Genomic DNA, 19,967 nt, shown 5'->3' with positions numbered 1-19,967 from the left:
ACAGTAACCCTAGTGTCTAGTAGATTAACTTGGCATGGTGAGGATTCCAGCCCTGACTGGGACAACAGCAGTGCTACAGCTTGAGACTACAGGGTATGAGCAGTGGGGTCGGGGGGAATCTTACACAGACCTTCACCATGTCTGTGTCCAACAGTGTTATCCCTAGGCCCTCACTTTCGTTGAGGGCGAAATCCACCCTCAGGGAAAGCAGACATGAGATCCCAGGAAACAAAACATCTTGTGCTGCTTTTGCTCCCAATATGTCAGATGGAGGCAGAGAAAGGAAGGGACTGTTCCCAAACTCCACCCACAAACTGAGAGAAGTCGACTAGCTTTGCTAAACTAACGAGCGGGGAAACACGTAAACGTCAGCACTGCTTGGCTCACCATAACGCTTCAGAGTTAACACCCCATTGGGAAGGAGGAGGCAGTTCCCACTTCCCAGAGCTGTTGTTTCTGTCACATCTCTTTGAGACAGGCACATCTCTAGTATCGGACAGACAGCATGGCTTCAGGGTCACCATTGGGAAAGCTATCTTTGCAACTATAATGCTAGAAGCCTAGGGCGGCAGTCTGGTCTGTCACTAGTGTAACTCCAAGGACTCCTGATTGATACCAGCCTGAGCAAGATCAGAATCAGGTATTCTTTTACAAGACAGTAAACTTTAAATTCTGGGGGAAATGATGGCGCCACCAGAGACGTGCTGGGGCAGTGAACTACTGCCCGCTGGGTGAGTGATTCCCAAAGGGTCGATTGTTTTAGTGGGAGGGGTGTGCCTGGAAAACCTCAACAAAGCGCATACAGGAAACAAGAGAAAAGGAAAAGAAGAGGTTGCAGCACTAGAGAGAGATAACAAGCATCATGAAACAGGGGGAAGGAGAAGAGAAAGAACAGAGGAACCACTTACTCTCCACGTAAAAGACTCCTACTTTGTCAGAGTCAGACATAGGAATGTAGAGAACCATTTCATACCCAGCAGGCAGTCTTTGGGGGCCTTCGGTTCTCAAGATCATCCGAGACATGTCCCGCAAATCTAAAAACAACAACAAAGGCAAATGAAGGCAGGACATCGGACCCAGCATTGTCACCGCTCCCGAGGTTATTAAAGTTATCGACTAGCAACCGTGTGTGGCAAATTAATGAACAAGAAACATATGGAGGTGGGTGCATGGGTCAGACTGGGAAAACCAGAGCACCGTCCCTAGGTGATCCATGAAAAGACCGATAGCAAAAGACAGTTGCAGACACTCAAAGTTTCAGCGAATTCACGAACCGCTTGCTTCTGCGCAGATGACTCTGGAGAGGCAGACGGCGATCACAGCATTACTGTGCGGCAGTAGGATGCGCTGCTGTGTGCATCCGATCCCTGGTTTGGAGACGCATGGTCACACACGCGACCGTCCTGCTGCCAAGCCCCAAAACGAATGATGAGAACCACACAGGGGCAGACCAATCTCTTTAGCCTGGGCAGCAGCTCCATGGCCTGAGTGTCGGAATTCAGCATTTCTGATGCAAACGGCTGCCAGTAATAAGAGGGAGACTGCCAGTAGCTCGCTCACAGAGAAGCCTGCTGTACAGTAAAATAAAAACAGTAACATCTGTCCAGTGTAACGAGGCACAAGTGAGCGGCAGGTCAACATGTGCGCTACAGCGGCTGGTAGGCAATGGGGGGGTCTCCCCCTTGATTACACCAGCCAGTTATTACTGGAGTAAGTGGAACCAGCGAGTTGCATCTGCTCTTCACAAGTTCTCTGGTTGCTGTGCAGGGGAGATGCTGCCCTTCCCTGGTGTTACTGACCTGTGAATCTTCACGTATGTTGGAGAAACAATCACCAGAATTGGGGGGTGGGGAGGAGCGCTCTGGACGCAGACTCCCCCTGGGCTCTGAAAGTGTGGCCAGGTTCTTCCCTTTTCTCACATCGTCACTTGTCATAAAGACTCTGCGGGCCAAATTCTGCCCCTAGTGGTATCAGCGTAACTTCCACTGTCATCAGGAGCTGTCCTCTTACCCCTGTGCAACCTCACCGAGGCAACTGGCTCACACGGATGTAACAAACCGAGACGGGAATTTGGTCCTGCCCTTGGAACCGAGTTAAGGAGTCTGTTTGTGATGCAGGAGCCAGAAGAGAAGCCAGCTCACTCACAACTGGGTTGTTAAACAAAGTAAAACTTACTCAGCCCTAAACTGATCTGACCTGCCTCACACACGTGGGATGCAGAGTCCAGAGTCAATGCTTTCCAGGATAGAACCTCACTTTAAGAGGACACTGAAGGGTCAAATTTGGCCCCAAATGCAGGTTTAGTGTCTAGAAACTTTCATGCGACAGCAGCATGAAAAGTGAAGGTAAATTAGCTTTTAAAAATTCTCCCTGCTTTGATAACCTGCGTTGTTATTAGCAACAAAGAAAAGGACATTTAAAAACAAACCAACACCCCCCCCCCCTCAAAGAGTTTTTACCCAGCTGTGAGTTATAAAGGACAGGGGTCTGCTTATACCTTCTTTGCTGAATATTTTTTCATCGTCGCAATCCAGTCCAGAGATAAATGGGTTGTCCTTGTCGCAGTTCACCAGCAGGATGGCTCCTTGCCCGTCTGGGCCCCACGTCCATGTTCCCTGAAAATATAACACTCTGGCTTAGGGTGTGTGCTCCCATGTCTCCCTCTAGTGGCCAACCCCACTGACTATAAGCCTGTTACTCATAGAAAAGAATAATTCCTTTAGCTCCCGGGGTTGGAGGCCTGTGGTTTCAGTGCTCGAGGCTGTGCATTCAATCCTCACTGATAAGAATGGTGTCTGCACACATGCGCCCCCAGTTTGTGCCAAACAAATCAAGGGCCACTTTTAGTAAGAGCATCTCCAAAAACCCATAGCAGCCTAGGTGAGCAGAGAAACTCTCTCCTCCATGCTACGATCGCCAGCCACCGCAGTCATCTATCTTTATCATCCCTTCCAGTCCTAAACTGCTCTGCAATGCTGGAAAATGGTGTGTGGGGGGGAAATGGAATCTCTAGCTAAAGGATGCACCCTCTGAACAAGTTGGAGAACTACACATGCGTTGCATGGAGACTGCAAGGAGGAACTTGCCTAGGAAGAATATAATGCTTTTTGAACCCAAGACCGAGTGGCTTGATAGCACCACGCGGAGGCCTTCTCGCAATGGAGAGAAGGCGGCTCTGATTTGGCTGTTAAGGAAATGAATTTGCCTTGCAGACTCGGTTGCACTATACTTGTTCTGCCGTGACATGTACATTGCGATGGTGACTTGTGTGTGAGCACAGCTTCCTGGGAGATGGAGGGGGATACAAGGACAGAGACACCCCCCCCACACACACACACCTGTTTGCATGATTCCTCTGTTCTAGCATTTGTTTTACTAGGTAGCTATGGAAACATTTCCTGGGGGACTGTGACATCTACTCAACTGTCTGCCACTCACGATGCAATGACTTCGAGACGAGGGCTGCAAACAACCTGCCGGGAAGGGCTCTGTGCTTCTAGAAGCATTAGAAGTGACTAGCCACAATGGATTGTTTTTCCTGTTATGAATTATCCCCCCTGATCCCTTACTGCTTCATTCTCAAGATGCATCATTCTAGGGACCACCGCCTAGTCTTCTGCAGGCCACAGATTATTTTTTTTAAAACCGATATACCTATGCTTTTAGAGTGTGGATTTTAACAGAGAGGGTTAGTTAACCCCTGGCTTAAACACATGAGACAGACCAGAACCAAAAGTCCATGATTCAAGCACGACTGGACTTTCACGTGTCCAAAATCTAGATTCAAATTCTGCAGTGGAAGCCCATTGCTAATCCCCAGCCAGTGATAAACTGTAGCCCAGCAGAGATATTGACCAAGGATGTAAGTCCATGAACAACAGCTCGGACAACTGCTGCAACAGATCGATAACTCAGCAGGGAAGGTCGGAGGTATGGGAGAGGTGGGGATTAGGTGATGGAGGGGTCCCCGTGGGCACAGAATGTCCCAGTCTTTCCCAAGGAGGTAAAATGATTGATTTTATGTGAATGCCTCGCACAGCTTCAGTTGACTCTAGCAGCCCTGGTTTAAATAGCAATGGTGAAAGCGACCCTGTCACTGAGGTCTCCACAGGCTGGCGCTGCTCAGCCGAGCAAGGAGGTAGAACTTACTCCAGCTTCCGGCTCCTTGGATCCTTTTCCAGGGATTAAGGTGCGCGGGTCTCAAGCAGATGCAGCTCCCGTAAACCCGGCGAGCAGCCCCTTCTCAGAATCAGCCTTCCAATTCCATTCTGCTTGCTAACACCCACGTTGTTACAGTAAAGGTATTCACGGACCAGAGGGGCGTGAGTTAGAGGACTTGGTGCCAGCGGAGGCACATCGCGAAGGTCGGGGTTGTGGTTCAGAACCAGCTCCCTTTCTTCCCAAAGGACACACGCCTCATTGCAGTGGCGAGGGGACAAAAGTTGAGGGCCAAGTCCTATTTCCACAGTCCCTCCTGAGAGGGTAACTGCTCCCTGCTCGTCTGTGCCCGCAAAGGAACAGGCTAGGCGAGCAAGATGGCTGTCACGTGCATCAGGCTGGGCATGGTGCCCCCACTTTTCACTTCTCTTCTCCTTGCCCCCCATGTTCTCCGCACTCCCCATCTTTGGCAGGGAGGGGGAATGCGATCACAGACAGAGAAAAGGCTCAATGTCATGACATCAAAACCAGGGCCGACGAGAGGCGGGGGAAGCCGGTACAAATGACCGGGGCCCAGCGGTCTGGAAGGGGGTGCGCGGCCTGGCTTCCCCAGCTTCCCCCCCATCTCGTCGGCCCTGTTTAGCTGGTCCGCCCTTGCTGGGGGGCCCAAAAAAATTTTTTCACCGGGGCCCGAACCCGCTCTCGGCAGCCCTGATCAAAACACAGCTTGGTCCCAGCAGGGCTGGAGCCCCCCTCACAGGCAGGGCATCCATGGCCATTTAACTGCTGGTGTCGCGGCACTGGTTCAAGAGCTACCCTGGCAGGTCACCGCACCTAACTTGTGGGTGCTTGGGGAAATCACCGCGATACAAAAAGCCGGAGTTAGGGGTCTACGCTCAGATACAACCAATGGGGAGAGATGGGCGTCTTAGACGGCGATTCACGAAAGCCAGCACATGAGGCAGGGAGCCGCCTAAGCTAGCCAATAGGAGAGGCCAACCAGAGGGGTGTACGCTAAGCCCTGCCCCTCTCGTGGTGCTAAGTGCTTCAATCAGGGGGTGGAGAAGAAAGAGGATAACTTCCCTCATATCAGCAACAGAGGGTCCTGTGGCACCTTTGAGACTAACAGAAGTACTGGGAGCATAAGCTTTCGTGGGTAAGAACCTCACTTCTTCAGATGCAAGAGTCTTGCATCTGAAGAAGTGAGGTTCTTACCCACGAAAGCTTATGCTCCCAGTACTTCTGTTAGTCTCAAAGGTGCCACAGGACCCTCTGTTGCTTTTTACAGATTCAGACTAACACGGCTACCCCTCTGATACTTCCCTCATATCATTTATCCCAGGGGGGTAGGGTATTCACCTGGGATGTGGGAGACCCCCCAGGTCACATCCCCTCTACCTGATGGTAGAAAGGACTGGAACAGGGTTCTGCCACCTTGCTGGTGCGAGCTCTAACCACTGGGCTACAGGGTATTTCTATGTGTGGAGGGGGAGGTCCCTCAGTCTCTCCAGTGGGAGCTGTTGCATGGTGGATAAATAATTGAGAGTCATTGGAACAAAGGGACTGGATCCTGGGGGGGCGCTGCACCCACCCAAACCAGAAAGTTGTTCCCAGCCTTGGCCTCTCTCCCTCGCTCTAAAAGACAGAACAATGGACTGTCCCATCGCTCAGTGGTTAGAGCACTCAGTTGAGAAATAGTAGATCCCTGTTCAAAACTGCAGGTGGAGGGGACTTGAATCAGAGGTCGCCCACTTCCCAGATGGGTACCCTAATTACTCATCTAAATGTTATGGGAGAAGGCCTCCTCTTCCCCTCCTCACACCACGCTGGTTTGTGTACACTTGTCTGAGGGGCCCGATCCGGTAGGTGGCCTCTGCGCACTCCCTACTGGATCGGGCCCCTAGCCAGCTGAACACTCCCTTCCCCATGGTTTGTGAATCGCTCTGGGGCTGAGGCGGGAGATCAGTGCCTGGGTGCTCACGGGGGGCAGCAGTGCCCGTGGCCAGAGGCAGAAACATAGGCGCTGAGGGGGCTTTGCAAAAACTCAGGGCCGAGTTTAGGCACCTCCAGGGTTGCAGCAGGAATTCTGTGCATCACAGTGGTCCCCACCCTGGGACTGAGATACCTAAACCAGGGATTTAGGTGCCTAGATCCTTTCAGGCCTTCAGGACCTCGGCCAGATCCTCAATCTATGCAAATCAGCATAGCTCCATTGAAATCAGTGGCGCTGTGCTGATTTATGTGGGTGAGGATCCAGGCCTCGGACTGCACCTCTCTCCACTCAGGCTAGTCCATTGACAGGTATCCCGCGCAGCATCAACTGGTCATAGATGAAAAACTGTAATGAGCAAGCCGGCTTCCGAGTGACGAGATCGTGTGCAGATCACATCTTTACCTTGAGAGAGAACTGATTGAGAAAGGGCCAGTCTGCCAGAGAAGATTAGGCTTGAACGGCATAGATTTCACCAGAGCTTTCGACTGCATTCATAGAGAGTCACTATGGAACATCTTGTGACAATATGGGCTTCCAAGAAAGATACTGTCACTGGTCAAGATGAGTATGAAGGTTCAAAATGGAGAGACCAATCATTTTGATATCACTGGAGTACTGAATCCTATCATCCTTTCTTTTCTGCATTATGATGGATTACCTGATGTGACGAGCGACATCAAAGGAAGATACAGGAGTTATCTGGAATAGAGGAAAACTTCAAGTTCTTGACTTTGCAGGTGACATTGGTCTGTTGGACACAGATGCTGATGCCATGAACAAGACCCCAGTCAATTGCAAGCGTGAGGCTGCCAAAGTAGGATTAACAATCAGCCAAAAGAAAATGAAAGTCAGGATTGTTGAAAGAGGAATTAGCAGTGATGGTATATATGTGATTGACAGCATAGAAAACAGCATGGTTAATGAGTTTGTCTACCTTGGGATCACAATCTGTGCTGCTGGCCAACTCCATAAAGACATGGAAGCAAGAATTGCAAAGGCAAATGGTGCTTTTTTTGAGACTGGCTAATATTTGAAAAAATAAGGAGATTCACACAAGAAACAAGATAAAGTTATACAATGTCACGGTGATACCTATACTGTCATATGAGTCTGAAACTTGGCAAATACTAGAAGCCCACAACAGGAAACTTAACACATTCCATCAGAGATACTTGCAAAGAATACGTGGTGTCCACTGGTGGGCTAAAAGTAACTACTGCTGATGTGCTACAAAGGACTGGCCAACAGCCTGTAGAGACAATGATTCGAGAAAGAAGGCGGACGTGGTTTGGGCATGTTGTACTGATGTCAAACCACCAGATGCTTAGACAAGTCCCTGACTGGATACCACTTGGTGGAAGATGCAAAAGCAGAGGACAACAGATGACATATAAAAAAACCATTGAGAAAGATATCGCTGTCATGGAAACAGTCTATAATGGAGCGAGAAATGTGCCACCAGACAGATGGAGATGGAAACACGGGGTTGCCTCATGTGTCACAATGCGTGAGAGCATCTAATCTACCCTGATCTATCCCTCGCGGAGGCATCCAAGCGTATTACCACACAGGATGTATCTCCCCCTCAACCACATGATTGGCAGCTCCTGGAAGCCAGCCCTGTGTAGGGCTGCAGCCACTCCTGGCTGTGTCAGACGCGTTGTGTTCTATGTCAGATGCTGTTACTCTGTGGAAAACAACATAGCTTCTCTCTAACTCTGCCGCCCCCAGCTTCCTGTGGGGAAGAACAATCAGCCTAAAGCGCAATTTAAACCCTGCGTCAGATGACTGCAATTGACTAAGGCTGTGCCTGCATTGGGCTGTACGTGGGCATCGTGGGCCGAACACAGATTCTAAGGGAAGGAAAGTCACAAGTTTATTGAACAACGATGTCATTCCAGGCTCCACTCCCAGGCCCAGGAGTCACATTTCGCAAAGTCTCCTAAGAGGCCAGGAACAAGTGGATCCTTTAAAAAACACAACGTGGAAAGGCCTGTTGGAGTCCGCAGCGCCCTGCTGACACACACTAGCATGATGGAACCAAAGGCAAACTTACCTTCCTTGGGTTGTTCTTTTCGACCACTCCGTCGCGATCTGCGTCAACGTCCAGAGAGATTCCTAGGAACACAACACATCTGGTCAGATCACTGCTCACCAGTGCAAATAAGAATTGAGGGCTGGTGCAGTGGGCAGAAGGGGCAATAAAACAGTCTTCATGGAACTTAATATTCAGTGGACGTAACAAACCCATTTTATAGATTCACAGATTGTAAGGCCAGAAGTGACCACGGTGATCATCTAGTCTGACCTCCTGTTCAGCACAGGCCAGAGTCCGTCCCTAAAATAATGCACAGCGCAGATCTTTTCAAAAACTATCCAATCTCGATCTACAAATCATCAGTGATGGAGAATCCAGCACGACCCTTGGTAAATCGTTCAGCTGAGCGACTTGGGCTCGGTCTAAGGCATGCTTTCCAATCCTTCCGTCGTTCTCATAGAATCAGAGACTCTAAGGGTTGGAAAGGACCTCAGAAGGTCATCTAGTCCCACTCCCTGCTCAACGCAGGACCAATCCCCTCCTGGCTCTCCTCTGAACCCTCCCTAATGTATCAACAGCCTTCATGAACTGTGGACGTCCCTTCTGAATCGCCTGGGAAGCAAGTGAGTTAAGCCCTGAAGGGAGACCAAGTCTGCATCGGCAGCTGGCAGGGAGGAGAACCCCTCTGCCTTCATTCAGGGGACCAATCTCACCTGGGTTTCGGAGCCCTCCAGGGATGGGTGCTAGGCCTGTTCATTAAGAGCAGCCACGCTAGGGCTGGGCCCAATATTGGCATCACATCATCAGGCAAGAGACACTGGTGAATTCCCTGGCCGCTCCCTGACTCAGTAGCGGAGAAATTGTGGAGGTGATGCCCGGTGCTGATGTAGCAGCATCCTCTCTTGACAGGACAGTTTGCAGAGCCCTATGCAAAGTGATGCAGACAGGGCCCCATCCAGCCCCGCTAGGTCTCGCTGCCTCCTCTTGATGACTCCCCAGTCGCCGCGGCATTAGGTGAGTTGGGAAGCCAGAGGGGGAGCTGCAGTGCACCTGCCTGAGCAGGGGAGGGCAGGATGGGCATTCAGGGGCCGACGTGCCACTGATTTTGCTCCTTGCGGAAGCATTTACACCCATGCACATGGAGGGCATTTTGCACAGGTGCAAGTGCCCCCGTGACACGCAAGGGCAATGGCGAAGCAGGACTTCAGAGCCAGCAGTGGCCCAGCAGCACCAGAGCTGCGGACGGAGATGGAGACAGTGATTTGCTGGCACTGGGCGGGGTGAAGGGCAGGTGTGTGCGTAGGGTGTAGGGGTCTTAGAATCACACAGACATTAACGATGCTTTATACATCTCCAATATCTCCACTCAGGGGGCTCAAAGTGCTTTATAATGAAATTACCCATCTCACAAGGGGGCTGTGAGGCTATCACATGACTATACTAATTGGCCAAGTGGGGAAACTGAGGCACAGGGAGGTTAAAGTGACTTGCCCAAGGTCATACTGGAATACTACTCAAGGCTTCTGACTCCCATGTCTATGACTTAACAACAACCCTAGCTGTCTTCCAGCAGCCAGCTCTTACTAGCACTAGATCTCAAAGCACTTGAGAAACTAGGTCGGTATCATTTCCCCCATTTTACAGATGGGGAAACTGAGGCAAAGAGCGGGGACGTGACCTGTCCAAGGTCACCCAGCAGGCTAAGAGCAAAGCTGGGACTAGAACCCACATCTCCTGAGTCCCAGCCCAGTGCTCTAGCTGTCAGGCCACCCTGCCCCCTGCAAACTGCCCCTTTGGAGCCATCACTCACTGGCGCCCAGTGCAGGCCTCTTCCTTTGTGGCTGCCCTGCTGAACAGCACATTTCCCAAAGGCACTCGCTTACGGCTCAGTGCACAAAAATAAAACCAGCACTGTCATGTGCTCTGCCAGGGTGTTAGGCAGATTAAGGGGAAATGTCACAAGGATTGTTTTCACCGGGCCCAGGGAACTTCAGAGAAGCAGAAGAGAAAGAAACTGAGGAGCAGTTGGCTCTTCTCTTCCCCTCGTCTCTTTTCAGGACCGGCTCTCTCAAAGCCCTCCCTCTGGTGCAGTCCAGTAGCCAGATTCTCTCTAGGCTGGAATCATTTCTGGTAGGACATGGCCCAAGGGCTAGAACCACTCTGAGATCAAGGAGTATATGCAGTTCAGTGGCTACAGCAGGGGAGTGGGCGTCAGGATGCCTGCGTTCTGCGGTGTGACGTGGGGTAAGCCGCCGCCCTTCTGTGCCTCAGTTTCCCCATCTGTAAAATTGAAAATAATACTCACCTTGGTAAAGAGCCCTGCCCTTGCACAAGATCTGTAAGTGCAGTTCATAAGTGTGAGAGCTCGCTGAGGTAGGAAGGGCTTCAGCTGTCCCATTAGAAAGGCCTAATCTCCTTTCGTGCCCCCCGCCCCAGATATTATTTCACTCCTCCACACTCCATGCGAGCCTTGGTTTACGACCACTGACCCCTGGAAAGCTGCTGCCTCCAGTCAGCCTGCAGGTCTGAGCGAATAATTGATTTCTCCGTTTGGTGGCCAAACCGAAAAACAGGGAAAAAAAAGTTCAGCTAGTTTCAAACCAAAAATGATTTCCCCCCTGTTCTTCCTCGCCAAAGGGGAAAACGGAAACATTTTGTTTGCATTGAATGAAACGTTTCAAATGTCGTTTTGAATGGCTATTTTCTAAACAAAATAGCCAAACGGTTCATTTTGACATTGGCAGCGTTGTTGTAGCCGCGTCGGTTCGAGACAAGGTGGGGGAGTAGGGTTGCCAGGCATCCGTTTTTTTACCGGAAAGCCCGGTCGAAAAGGGACCCTGGGGGCTCCGGTTGGCAATGGCGACCAGCCCGTTAAAAGTCCAGTTGGCGGCACAGAGGGGGCCTGGGGCTAAGGCAGGCTCCCGGCCTGCCCTAGCTCTGCGTGGCTCCTGGAAGCGGCCGCCAGGTCCTTGCAGCCCCTAGGCGCATGGGCAGCCATTGAGACTCCACGTGCCGCCCTCGCGCCAGAGTGCCGGCTCCGCAGCTCCCATTGGCTGGGAACCGTGACCAATGGGAGCTGAGGGGGTGGCACCTGCGGGCGCAAGGGTAGCACGTGGAGTCTCCCTGGCTGAACATGTGTCTAGGGGTTGCACGGACCTGGCAGCCAGTTCCTGGGAGCCGCGGTAAGTGCCGCCGGGACCCTGCACTCCACACACCCCAACCCCCTGCCCCGGTACCCCCAACACCCCAACCCTCTGCCCCAGCCCAGAGCCCCCTCCTGTACCCCAAACCCTTCATCCCCGGCTCCACCCCCAGCCGGAGCCCTCACCCTCTTCTGCACTTCAACCCCTGCCCCAGCCTGGTGAAAGTGAGTGAGGGTGGGGGAGAGCGAGCGATGGAGGGAGGGGGGACGGAGCGAGCAGGGGAGGGGCTTCGGAGAAGCTGCATGGCAGGGGTGGGGCCTTGGGATGGGGCGGGGCAGGGCAGGGGTATTCGGTTTTGTGCGATTAGAAAGTTGGCAACCTCATGGGGGTTTTATGGACCAACTTCTGTTGGTGAGAGAGACAAGCTCCTGCTTACAAAGAGCTCTCTTCTTCAGCTCCGGAAAACGTTGACATGTCTGAAAAGAAAGTCGAAGGCTTTGTTTGGCCAAAACTGTTCACCAAATTTGACCCAAATTCATGAACAGTTTTGGTGCCCCGAAAGATGCATTTTTTGGACCAATTTCCATTTGCCAAAAAGATTTCGCTCAGCTCTAGGCACAGCCCAAGCTCTCGGCTACAAGGCAAGTGGTACAGATCCCGGACGGACAGGCTGACGAGAGGTGAAATTCTGGCCCAGGAGTGCGGCTTCCTGTTTCCATACTGCGGCCCTTTGTGCTGGCTTGCGCTGGAGAACCCAGATCTCCGGCTTGGTACTGTACCGTGCTGGCCCTAAACCAAACCAGCTGGGGCAGGAGGGTGGCTTTGCTCTTTCAGCGTGACACGAGAAACTGAAGCCGGGAGTGAATATTTAAAGGCACGTACTGATGACCCCACCGGAGACATGAAACTTCTCGAAGCTGCATGCCCCACCCCTTCTCTGAGGCCCCACCCTTCTCACTTCTTCCCCCCTCCATCCATCACTTGCTCTCCCTCACCCCCACTCACTTTCACCGGGATGGGGCAGGGGGTTGGGTTGTGGGAGAGGGTGAGGGCTCTGGGCTGGGGCTGAGGCAGGGGGTTGGGGTACAGGATGGGGTGTGGGGTGTAAACTCTGGGATGGAGTTTGTGTGCAGGAGGGGCTCAGGGCTGGGGATCGCGGTGTGGGAGGGGAATTGGGGTACAGGCTCAGAGAGGGAGTTTGGGTACAGGAGGGGGCTCAGGGCTGGGGCAGGGGCTTGGGATGCGTGGGAAGTGAGGGGTGCAGGCTCTGGGAGGGGGCTCAGGGCTGGACAGGGGGTTGGGATGCTGGCTCCAGGAGGGGGCTCAGGGTGGGAGTTTGGGTGAAGGAGTGGGTGCAGGGCTGGGGATTGGGGTGCAGGCTCTGGGAAGGAGTTTGGGTGAAGGAGGGGGCTCCGGGCTGGGGTTGGGGTGCAGGAGGAAGTGAGGGGTGCAGGCTCCAGCCGGGGCAGCACTTACCTCAGGTGGCTCCCAGTCGGCAGCGCAGCGGCCTGGCCCCGCACCGCTTGCGGAAGCAGCTCGGCCATCCCTGGGGGAGCATGGGGGGCTCTGCACGCTGCCCCTGCCTGCAAGCACCACACCTGCAGCTCCCATTGGCCGCAGTCCCCAGCCAGTGGGAACTGCGGAGGTGGTGCTTGCAGGCAGGGGCAGCGCGTGGAGAACCCCTGCCTACCCCAGGGGCCACAGAAACATGCCCGGGCTTCTGGGAGTGGCATGGGGCCAGGGCTATCAGGGAGACTGCCTTAGCTACGCCGGATTTTAAGCGGACTAAAATCTCCTGGTTTGGCTTCAGTAGTCTCCAGTAGATAGAGCCCGAATCCAGGAGACTCCCAGCGAAACCGGGAGGGTTGGCAACCCTACTGGAGCCCCCTTCTGCACCCCAAAGCCCTCATCTCCCACCTCAGAGCCCACACCCCCAGCCGGAGCCCTCACCCCAACCCCCTGCCCCAGCCCGGTGAAAGTGAGTGAGTGAGGGTGGGGAAGTACAAGCGACGGGGGAGAATGAGCAGGGGTGGGGCCTCGGAGAAGGGGCAGGGCAGGGGTGTTCGGTTTTGTGTGATTAGAAAGTTGGCAACCCCAATATCACTACACATGCAGATGGCACTTTACAGCCATGGAGGTGCGGTAGGAAGTTCTACAGAAAAATCTCAGTGGCACTCTATGGTCCTATCACCACCACTACCCCATGTCCTGGTCATGCATCAGTGGTGCACAGAGACATGGACAGCCCTAGGATTCTGCTACAAACCCCAGGAGACCCTTTGACCCCACCCAAGTACAGAACCTTTGCCAGCTCCTTAGCCACCACTTGAAACCTTAAAACTCCTGCTCAGAGGGTCCTGCCATTTTTACATAGACACCACCACCCTGACCCCCTTCGCTTTCAAAGTGGGGTTCAAGCAGCTTGAATCGGGGACTTGGGGCCACTTCCAAAACCCACCGAAGTCAGGGAGAGTCTTTCTGCCCATTTCAACGCACTTCGGCTCATGCTAGAAGAGCCAGATTCTGCTCTAGTTTACACTGGTATAAAGCAGGAGCAACTCCATGGAAATCAGTGGAGTCACTTCGGATGTCTACTGGTGTAAACAAGAGCAGAATCTGGTTCCTGTAGCATGATCCAAAGTGCATTGAAATGGGCAGAAAGACTCTCCCTGACTTCGGTGGGTTTTGGAAGTAGCCCCGAGTCCCTGATTCTGGGAGCAAGCTGCTTGAATCTGCAGCTATCCATGGACCGGGACCCCAGTGTGCTAGGTGCTGTACGGATACCAAACAGAACGACAGTCCTTGCTCCTCCGGCGCTAGCAAAATAGTGTATTTGACACAGGCGTGGTTGCTAACGGCACCCACTGAGTCCGGTGGCGCTTCCCAAACAGTTTCACGGTAGCAAACCCAGTGGTTTGTTGGTGCGCTGTGTTGGATTTCAGCACCTAGCGTTGCCACTAGCTCCCTATTTCAACACGTCGTGTGGCATCAGTATTTGCACTGAGGGTGTTTCTTTTTAAAGGCGTCTTGCTGTTATAAACAGCACCTATTGAGTCAGGGCAAGACCAACCCCCTCGTTAGGACAGGAATTTTTGGCTGCGTCTTCACTCAGCCTTTAGGTCAGCTCCCGGCTTAGGAAGATAAAAATCTCATCCTCACACTCCTCTCTGGTGCTTCCTTACTATGGGCATCACCTACAAGACTCCCGTTGCCTTCCATTGTGTAGGGCAGATTCTGCAAACTACATGTAGGCCTTGCACTAGCTGTCCCACTGAGATCCCTCGCCCCACTAAGGGTTAGAGAACAGGGGCAGTAGAAGCTTCCTAACCGGGGGGAGGGGGGGCAGGGGGGAAAGAAGGGGGGAGGAAATGCTTCCTGAACCGTGGCCCCACCCCCTCGCACTGCCCCTTCCCCCGAGCCTCCACCCTTGTGCTGCCCCTTCCTTTGAGGCCCCTCCCCGTTGCTCATCCTTATGGCTGGTAAAAAGTGGGAGAGCTCTTTTAAAAGTGGGGGGCCCCCCATGACCCCTTCCCAGTAGAGAATCAGGCCCTTAGAGTGCCACTCCTGCAATTGGGTGTGTGCAGATGGACGCTTGCACCTGTGTGGAGCCCTGCTGAAGTCAAGAAAGACCCTTCTACAGGATCAGGGCCCTATTTTGTAGCTACCGGCCTGACACAAGAATCTCAGATCTAAACGCGCCATCATTTTGCAGTGGCCTTTGGGGAAGGGGCTGCCGTTCGTTGTGTGTTTTTGTACAACACTCCTGAGGTCCCTTCCAACCCTGATAGTCTATGAACACAAACAGCAACAGGGCCTCGATCCTGACTGGGCCCGGAAAGCGCTACCACTTTACAAATAAGAGAGCCCATCTCTATTAGTAGATCAAACTGTAGATCATGAATATAGATCACCTTCACTGTACGTTGCATTAGTTTATTTAGTCACATTGATCACGGTAATACTTGCATTCTAGATTTTCAGTATTAGCAGCAGTATTCAACACATTTTTTCCCCTCTATATAGGCAAATGGATTGGGGCCGATCACACTATTCTGCTCCTAAGAAGTCATAGCTCCAAAGTGTTTAATGAAAGCCCCAGTGCCTCCCACAACCTTTGTTTGCTCTCCGCCTTGCCGTTCAAACTCACTGCTTCTTCGCCACCAGTCCCCTTTTGCACACATGCTGCGAGGGAGTCATTTTTCCACGGCTGCAGGGTACTGGAGAGACGGCTCCAGTAGATCAGGTTTCCAGCCACATTTCGAGACATCATGTGAAACAATTCTGTCCCTGCGTACGCTGTTTTGCTGCTAAGGCAACAGTAGAAACAACTCGGGCAACTACAGTGACTTCTGAGTGAATTTTACACGAGAAAAGGAACTTCTAGGCCTAGCGCCGAAAGCAACAGAACCTCAGCTAAAGACGGTGAAGACAAACTACCGCCGTTTCCTCGGCACAAGCCCTGCACAAACCAGATGCTACGGCTAGGTTCTGAATTGCATTTTGCAGATGGGACTCAGAAGCAAATCAATCGACAACGCTGTTAAATGCGGACTCCTCCTCGCTCTCGTGCGTCTGCGGGGACAGCATCCAGGCCAGGCAGAAAAAGTCAAGCATTTGTATTTCAGACATGTCTAAAAGTTGCAACTGAGATCAGCGCCCCCTGGTGGTAGGTGCTCTATAGACACATCTCAGAGATGCTTTCTGCCCGGAGGAGCTTGGACCCAGATCCTTGCTTTCAATGAAAGTTAGGTATCCCTAGGGTGGCCAGACAGCAAGTGTGAAAAATCAGGACAGGGGGTGAGGGGGTAATAGGAGCCTATAGAAGAAAAAGACCCCAAAATCAGGACTGTCCCTATAAAATCGGGACATCTGATCACCCTAGGCATCCCAATACCTTTGGGGATCTGGGCCCTGCAGGATAAAGAGTCAAAACAGACAAAGGACCGGCAGAGAAAATGATCCCTATTTTACAGGGGGGGAAACTGAGGCACAGAACGTTTCCCACCTGTATTTTTGGAAGTGCTTGGCACACACAGGCAGGGCCAGATTTTGAAGCGTTCAATTTCCATTTAGGCACCAAAGCGAGAGGCCAGATTTTCCAAAGAGCACCGTGCTTGGGCGCACGCGTCTTTGCTGAGCCCTTTTAAAAAACACCTGGCCATTTGCATCACCCAGGGAGCTGCTGGCTTGTTTGAAAATCTGACCCCGATGATGGGTGCTGAGCTCTGGAAATTCTCAGTGTGGGCTCAGCTGAAAACCTGGCCTTAAGTGACTTGCTAAGGTGACCCAGGGAGGCTATGGCCAAGCCAGGAATTGAACTCAGATCTCTGGAGTCGCAGACAAGTGACTCAATCACAGAAGTGGCCGAGCTTGCCTAACTGGACAGGCTCACAAAGAATACTTGCTCTTAAAGAAAAAGACAGAGATTCCATAGCCTCCCTAGGTAATTTGTTCTGGTAATTTGTGCTTAACTACCCAAACATCCTTAAGCCGTGCGTGCATGAGAGAGAGAGGGAGAGAAAATGACACATACATAATGGGGAAGAATTGGCTTGGCAGCAGCACGGCTGAGAAAGAGGTGGGAGTTGTGGTGGATCACCACCTCACCGATGCGATCCTGTTGCAAAGGAAGTAAATGCAATTTTAGGTTGCACTGACAGAGGCATAGCATGCAAGTCACGGGAGGGGATAGTACCGCTCTTCTCGGCGCTGGTTAGGCCTCTGCTGGAGGACGGTGTCCAATTTTGGTCACCGCTGTATAGAAAGGATGGAGAGAAACTGGAAAGGATCCAGAAATGAGCAACAAAGATGATCGAAGGGCTGGAATTCAAGCCGCACAAGGAAAGGCTGAAGGAACTGGGTATGGTTAGTTTGGAAAAGAGGAGATTAAGGGGGCCATGTCAGCGGTTTTCAAACACTCAAAAGGCTGCCCTAAAAAGGATGGAGAAAAATTGTTCTCTCTTGCCACAGAGGGCAGGACAAGAGGCAATGGGTTCAAACTACAGCACGGCAGATTTAAATTAAATCTCACAAAACACTTCCTAGCTGTAAGAACAGAAGGACAATGGAACAGATGCCTCGGGAAGTGACGGAAGCTCCTTCACGGGAGGTTTTCAGAAAGCGGCTGGAGAGCCACCTGTCTTGGATGGTTTAGACACAACAAATCCTGCATCTTGGCCGGGGGTTAGACTAGATGACTCTTGAAGTCCCTTCTAACCCTATGATTCTATGATCCAATCCTGGACCAAGAACCATCTTTCTTACCTATGGAACCCACACAGCTCCTGGGTGCAGTGCTCTGTCCCCCCCAATGTCACTGAGACCACTTGGAGATTAATGAGTCTGCTACAGCCTTAACTAAGAAGCACGTGGTTTTTAGCTCATGCAGTAGAGGCGCATGTGTTTAGCTCCAGAGGTCCCAGGTTCAATTCCACCCACTGATGACTGGGGTCTGTCTGCATTACACCTATATACCAAGGTGAGCAAATCATAGAATATTAGGGTTGGAAGGGACCTCAGGAGGTCATCTAGTCCAACCCCCTGCTCAAAGCAGGACCAATCCCCAGACAGATTTTTGCCCCAGATCCCTAAATGGCCCCCTCCAGGATTAAACTCACAACCCTGGGTTTAGCAGGTCAATGCTCAAACCACTGAGCTATCCCTCCCCAGCAAACCCCACTGCACTTTAGGATTTTGGAAATGTGACTGAAATTCGGCCGTTTAACCTGTCTCCAGTTAGCATCAGGGAGGTAGCAAAGCATTAGCTCAAACTTCAGGGCTTCCCAATGTCCAGACCGCTCCCAGCGCGGAGAAGGACTATGTATCAATGTAGAGACAAACCCTGATGCAAGATCCAGCTTCTGACGAAGATAAAAATGGGTTTAAATGGGCTACCGTTTGAAATCTCTTCCTGCCCTTGCTAAGCCCAACACCAGCGGTAACGGTCTCCACAGCTGTGGATTGCGTGAGCCTTGGTGTATTTCTCAGACACAGCAGAGGGGTGGGGGAGAATTGCACCCACATAAGTGCCTCTGTTAAGAGTTCTCCATCTCAGATGCTTCTTTGACCAGGAAGGCAGGTACCAGGCAGTGGGTCAGACAAAAATTCCCAGTGGGCCCTGGCCTCATTACTGCATGCAGCCGACTAGCAAGACAGCGGACTTCCCAATTGCATCTCAAAGACGCATCGAAACCGCTGGCTAAAAATCAAGATGCCCCGTTTCTGAAATTGTTGTGCCTCTCAGACAGTACCTCAGCCACAAACTTCCTACGGCTTTGTCTACACTGGCAATTGAAGGACAAAACGGGTCACTAAAAGCTGGGTAGTGTAGACGAAGCCTAGGAACAGCGGCAGGAGGCGATGGGACAGTAAGTTTTGGATCCATGGCGCATTTCTTGACAGACTGACAGCTCAGATCTGCGTCCCCTCGTCTCCCTGCAGCAGGTCTTGCATGCCCCTCAGGCCAGCCCTAAGAGCTGAAACATCCTTCGTCATTAGAACAGGCTCCAGGGCTGGAGCACCCACAGAAAAAAAATTAGCACCCCCTGGAAACCAGCACCCCCTCCACCCCCCAGCACCTCTTGCCCACTAGTGGCCCCGCTGATCAACTCCTCCCCCTCCCTCCCAGCGCCTCCCACCTGCCAGGATCAGCTGGTCCACGGCGTGCAGAAGGTGCTGGGGGAGGGGGTGGAGCGGAGGCAGGAAGAGGTGGGGCAGGGGTGGGACCTTGGGGGAAGGGGTGGAGTGGGGGCAGGGCCTGAGGCTGAGCAGGGGTTGAGCCCCCGTGGGGAAAGAGGAAGCCGGCACCGGTGCTTGTGGGACTCAAGACCAAACCGCGCACCCTCTGGTTACGGGCTGCGCTCAGAATCTTCACGGCGGGTGGACGGGCTGGACGTCTCCGGATGCTTGGCTCCATCACTTACCCAGCCGCTAATTCGGTGCTTGTGCGGTCACAAGCCATGGGCTGGAAGACGACCCAGTGGCAGAGGTGGGACTAGAACTATGGACTCCTGCCTCCAAGGCCACCCTCTTCCTTCTCAGCGCCGTCACTGGACCCAAAGGAAAACTGGCACTGTTTTGCTAAACCCAGCAGCCTAAAGAGGCCAGAAGCCCCGTCACTCTTACACGTGTCCAGAGCAGCATGGTAACTCCTTGCAGGTGAAGTGCGGGCCATCGCTTTGACTACAAGCTCAGCACTGCTGGATTTGCTTGGTCTTTGCCCCCTTGCTTGCCAGACTTTCATTTCGCTCCAAAGTTCCCAGCTCTGAGCGGATTCCTTTAAGGAGCTCAGAAAAGCTCTATTCATTTGCAACCTAAAACTTAAGTGATACAAGATGCTTGGCTTTGGTCTGCCCCGAAAGCACTTGCACTTACCAATGCCCGTCAGGAAGACACCAGCTTGGTCTATGGGAGGCCCTCCGTTCTCGTCGTAATAGTTCACCGTTACCTGGAAACACACAACGCAGGCTAGTGAGGGAGAGGGGTGGGCAGGACAGGGCCTGGACATTTACACCCGGGCGCCGGAGAGCGACGCAGGGCCCGATCCTTGGTGCCACTCTCCCAGTGCAGCTTTCTGCTCCAATCCCTGCCTGTGGCTTGGGTCTGTCCCTGCCGTGACTCCTGCCCCTGCTCCTCT

The 19,967-nt window shown here is 52.5% G+C and overlaps 1 protein-coding gene across 2 annotated transcripts in view; it reads right to left on the bottom strand.

Moving 5' to 3' along the window:
- The window catches only part of LOC101939677 (protein-arginine deiminase type-2), a 143,808-nt gene that overhangs the window by 35,483 nt on the left and 88,358 nt on the right, over positions 1-19,967 (bottom strand). For both annotated transcript variants that reach the window (XM_065575093.1, XM_065575091.1), the window contains exons 3-6: positions 19,706-19,778; positions 8,208-8,269; positions 2,498-2,615; positions 909-1,034 (exon numbers count right to left, since the gene is read on the bottom strand). In XM_065575093.1, coding sequence (XP_065431165.1) covers positions 909-1,034; positions 2,498-2,615; positions 8,208-8,269; positions 19,706-19,778 — 379 coding nt within the window. The remainder of the gene's footprint in view (positions 1-908; positions 1,035-2,497; positions 2,616-8,207; positions 8,270-19,705; positions 19,779-19,967) is intronic.

Source organism: Chrysemys picta, chromosome 21, assembly GCF_011386835.1.
Source record: "Chrysemys picta bellii isolate R12L10 chromosome 21, ASM1138683v2, whole genome shotgun sequence".
Classification (NCBI taxonomy): domain Eukaryota; kingdom Metazoa; phylum Chordata; order Testudines; family Emydidae; genus Chrysemys; species Chrysemys picta.
The sequence above is the reverse complement of the archived record's forward strand: the minus strand, read 5'-3'. Positions and strand labels throughout refer to the sequence as shown.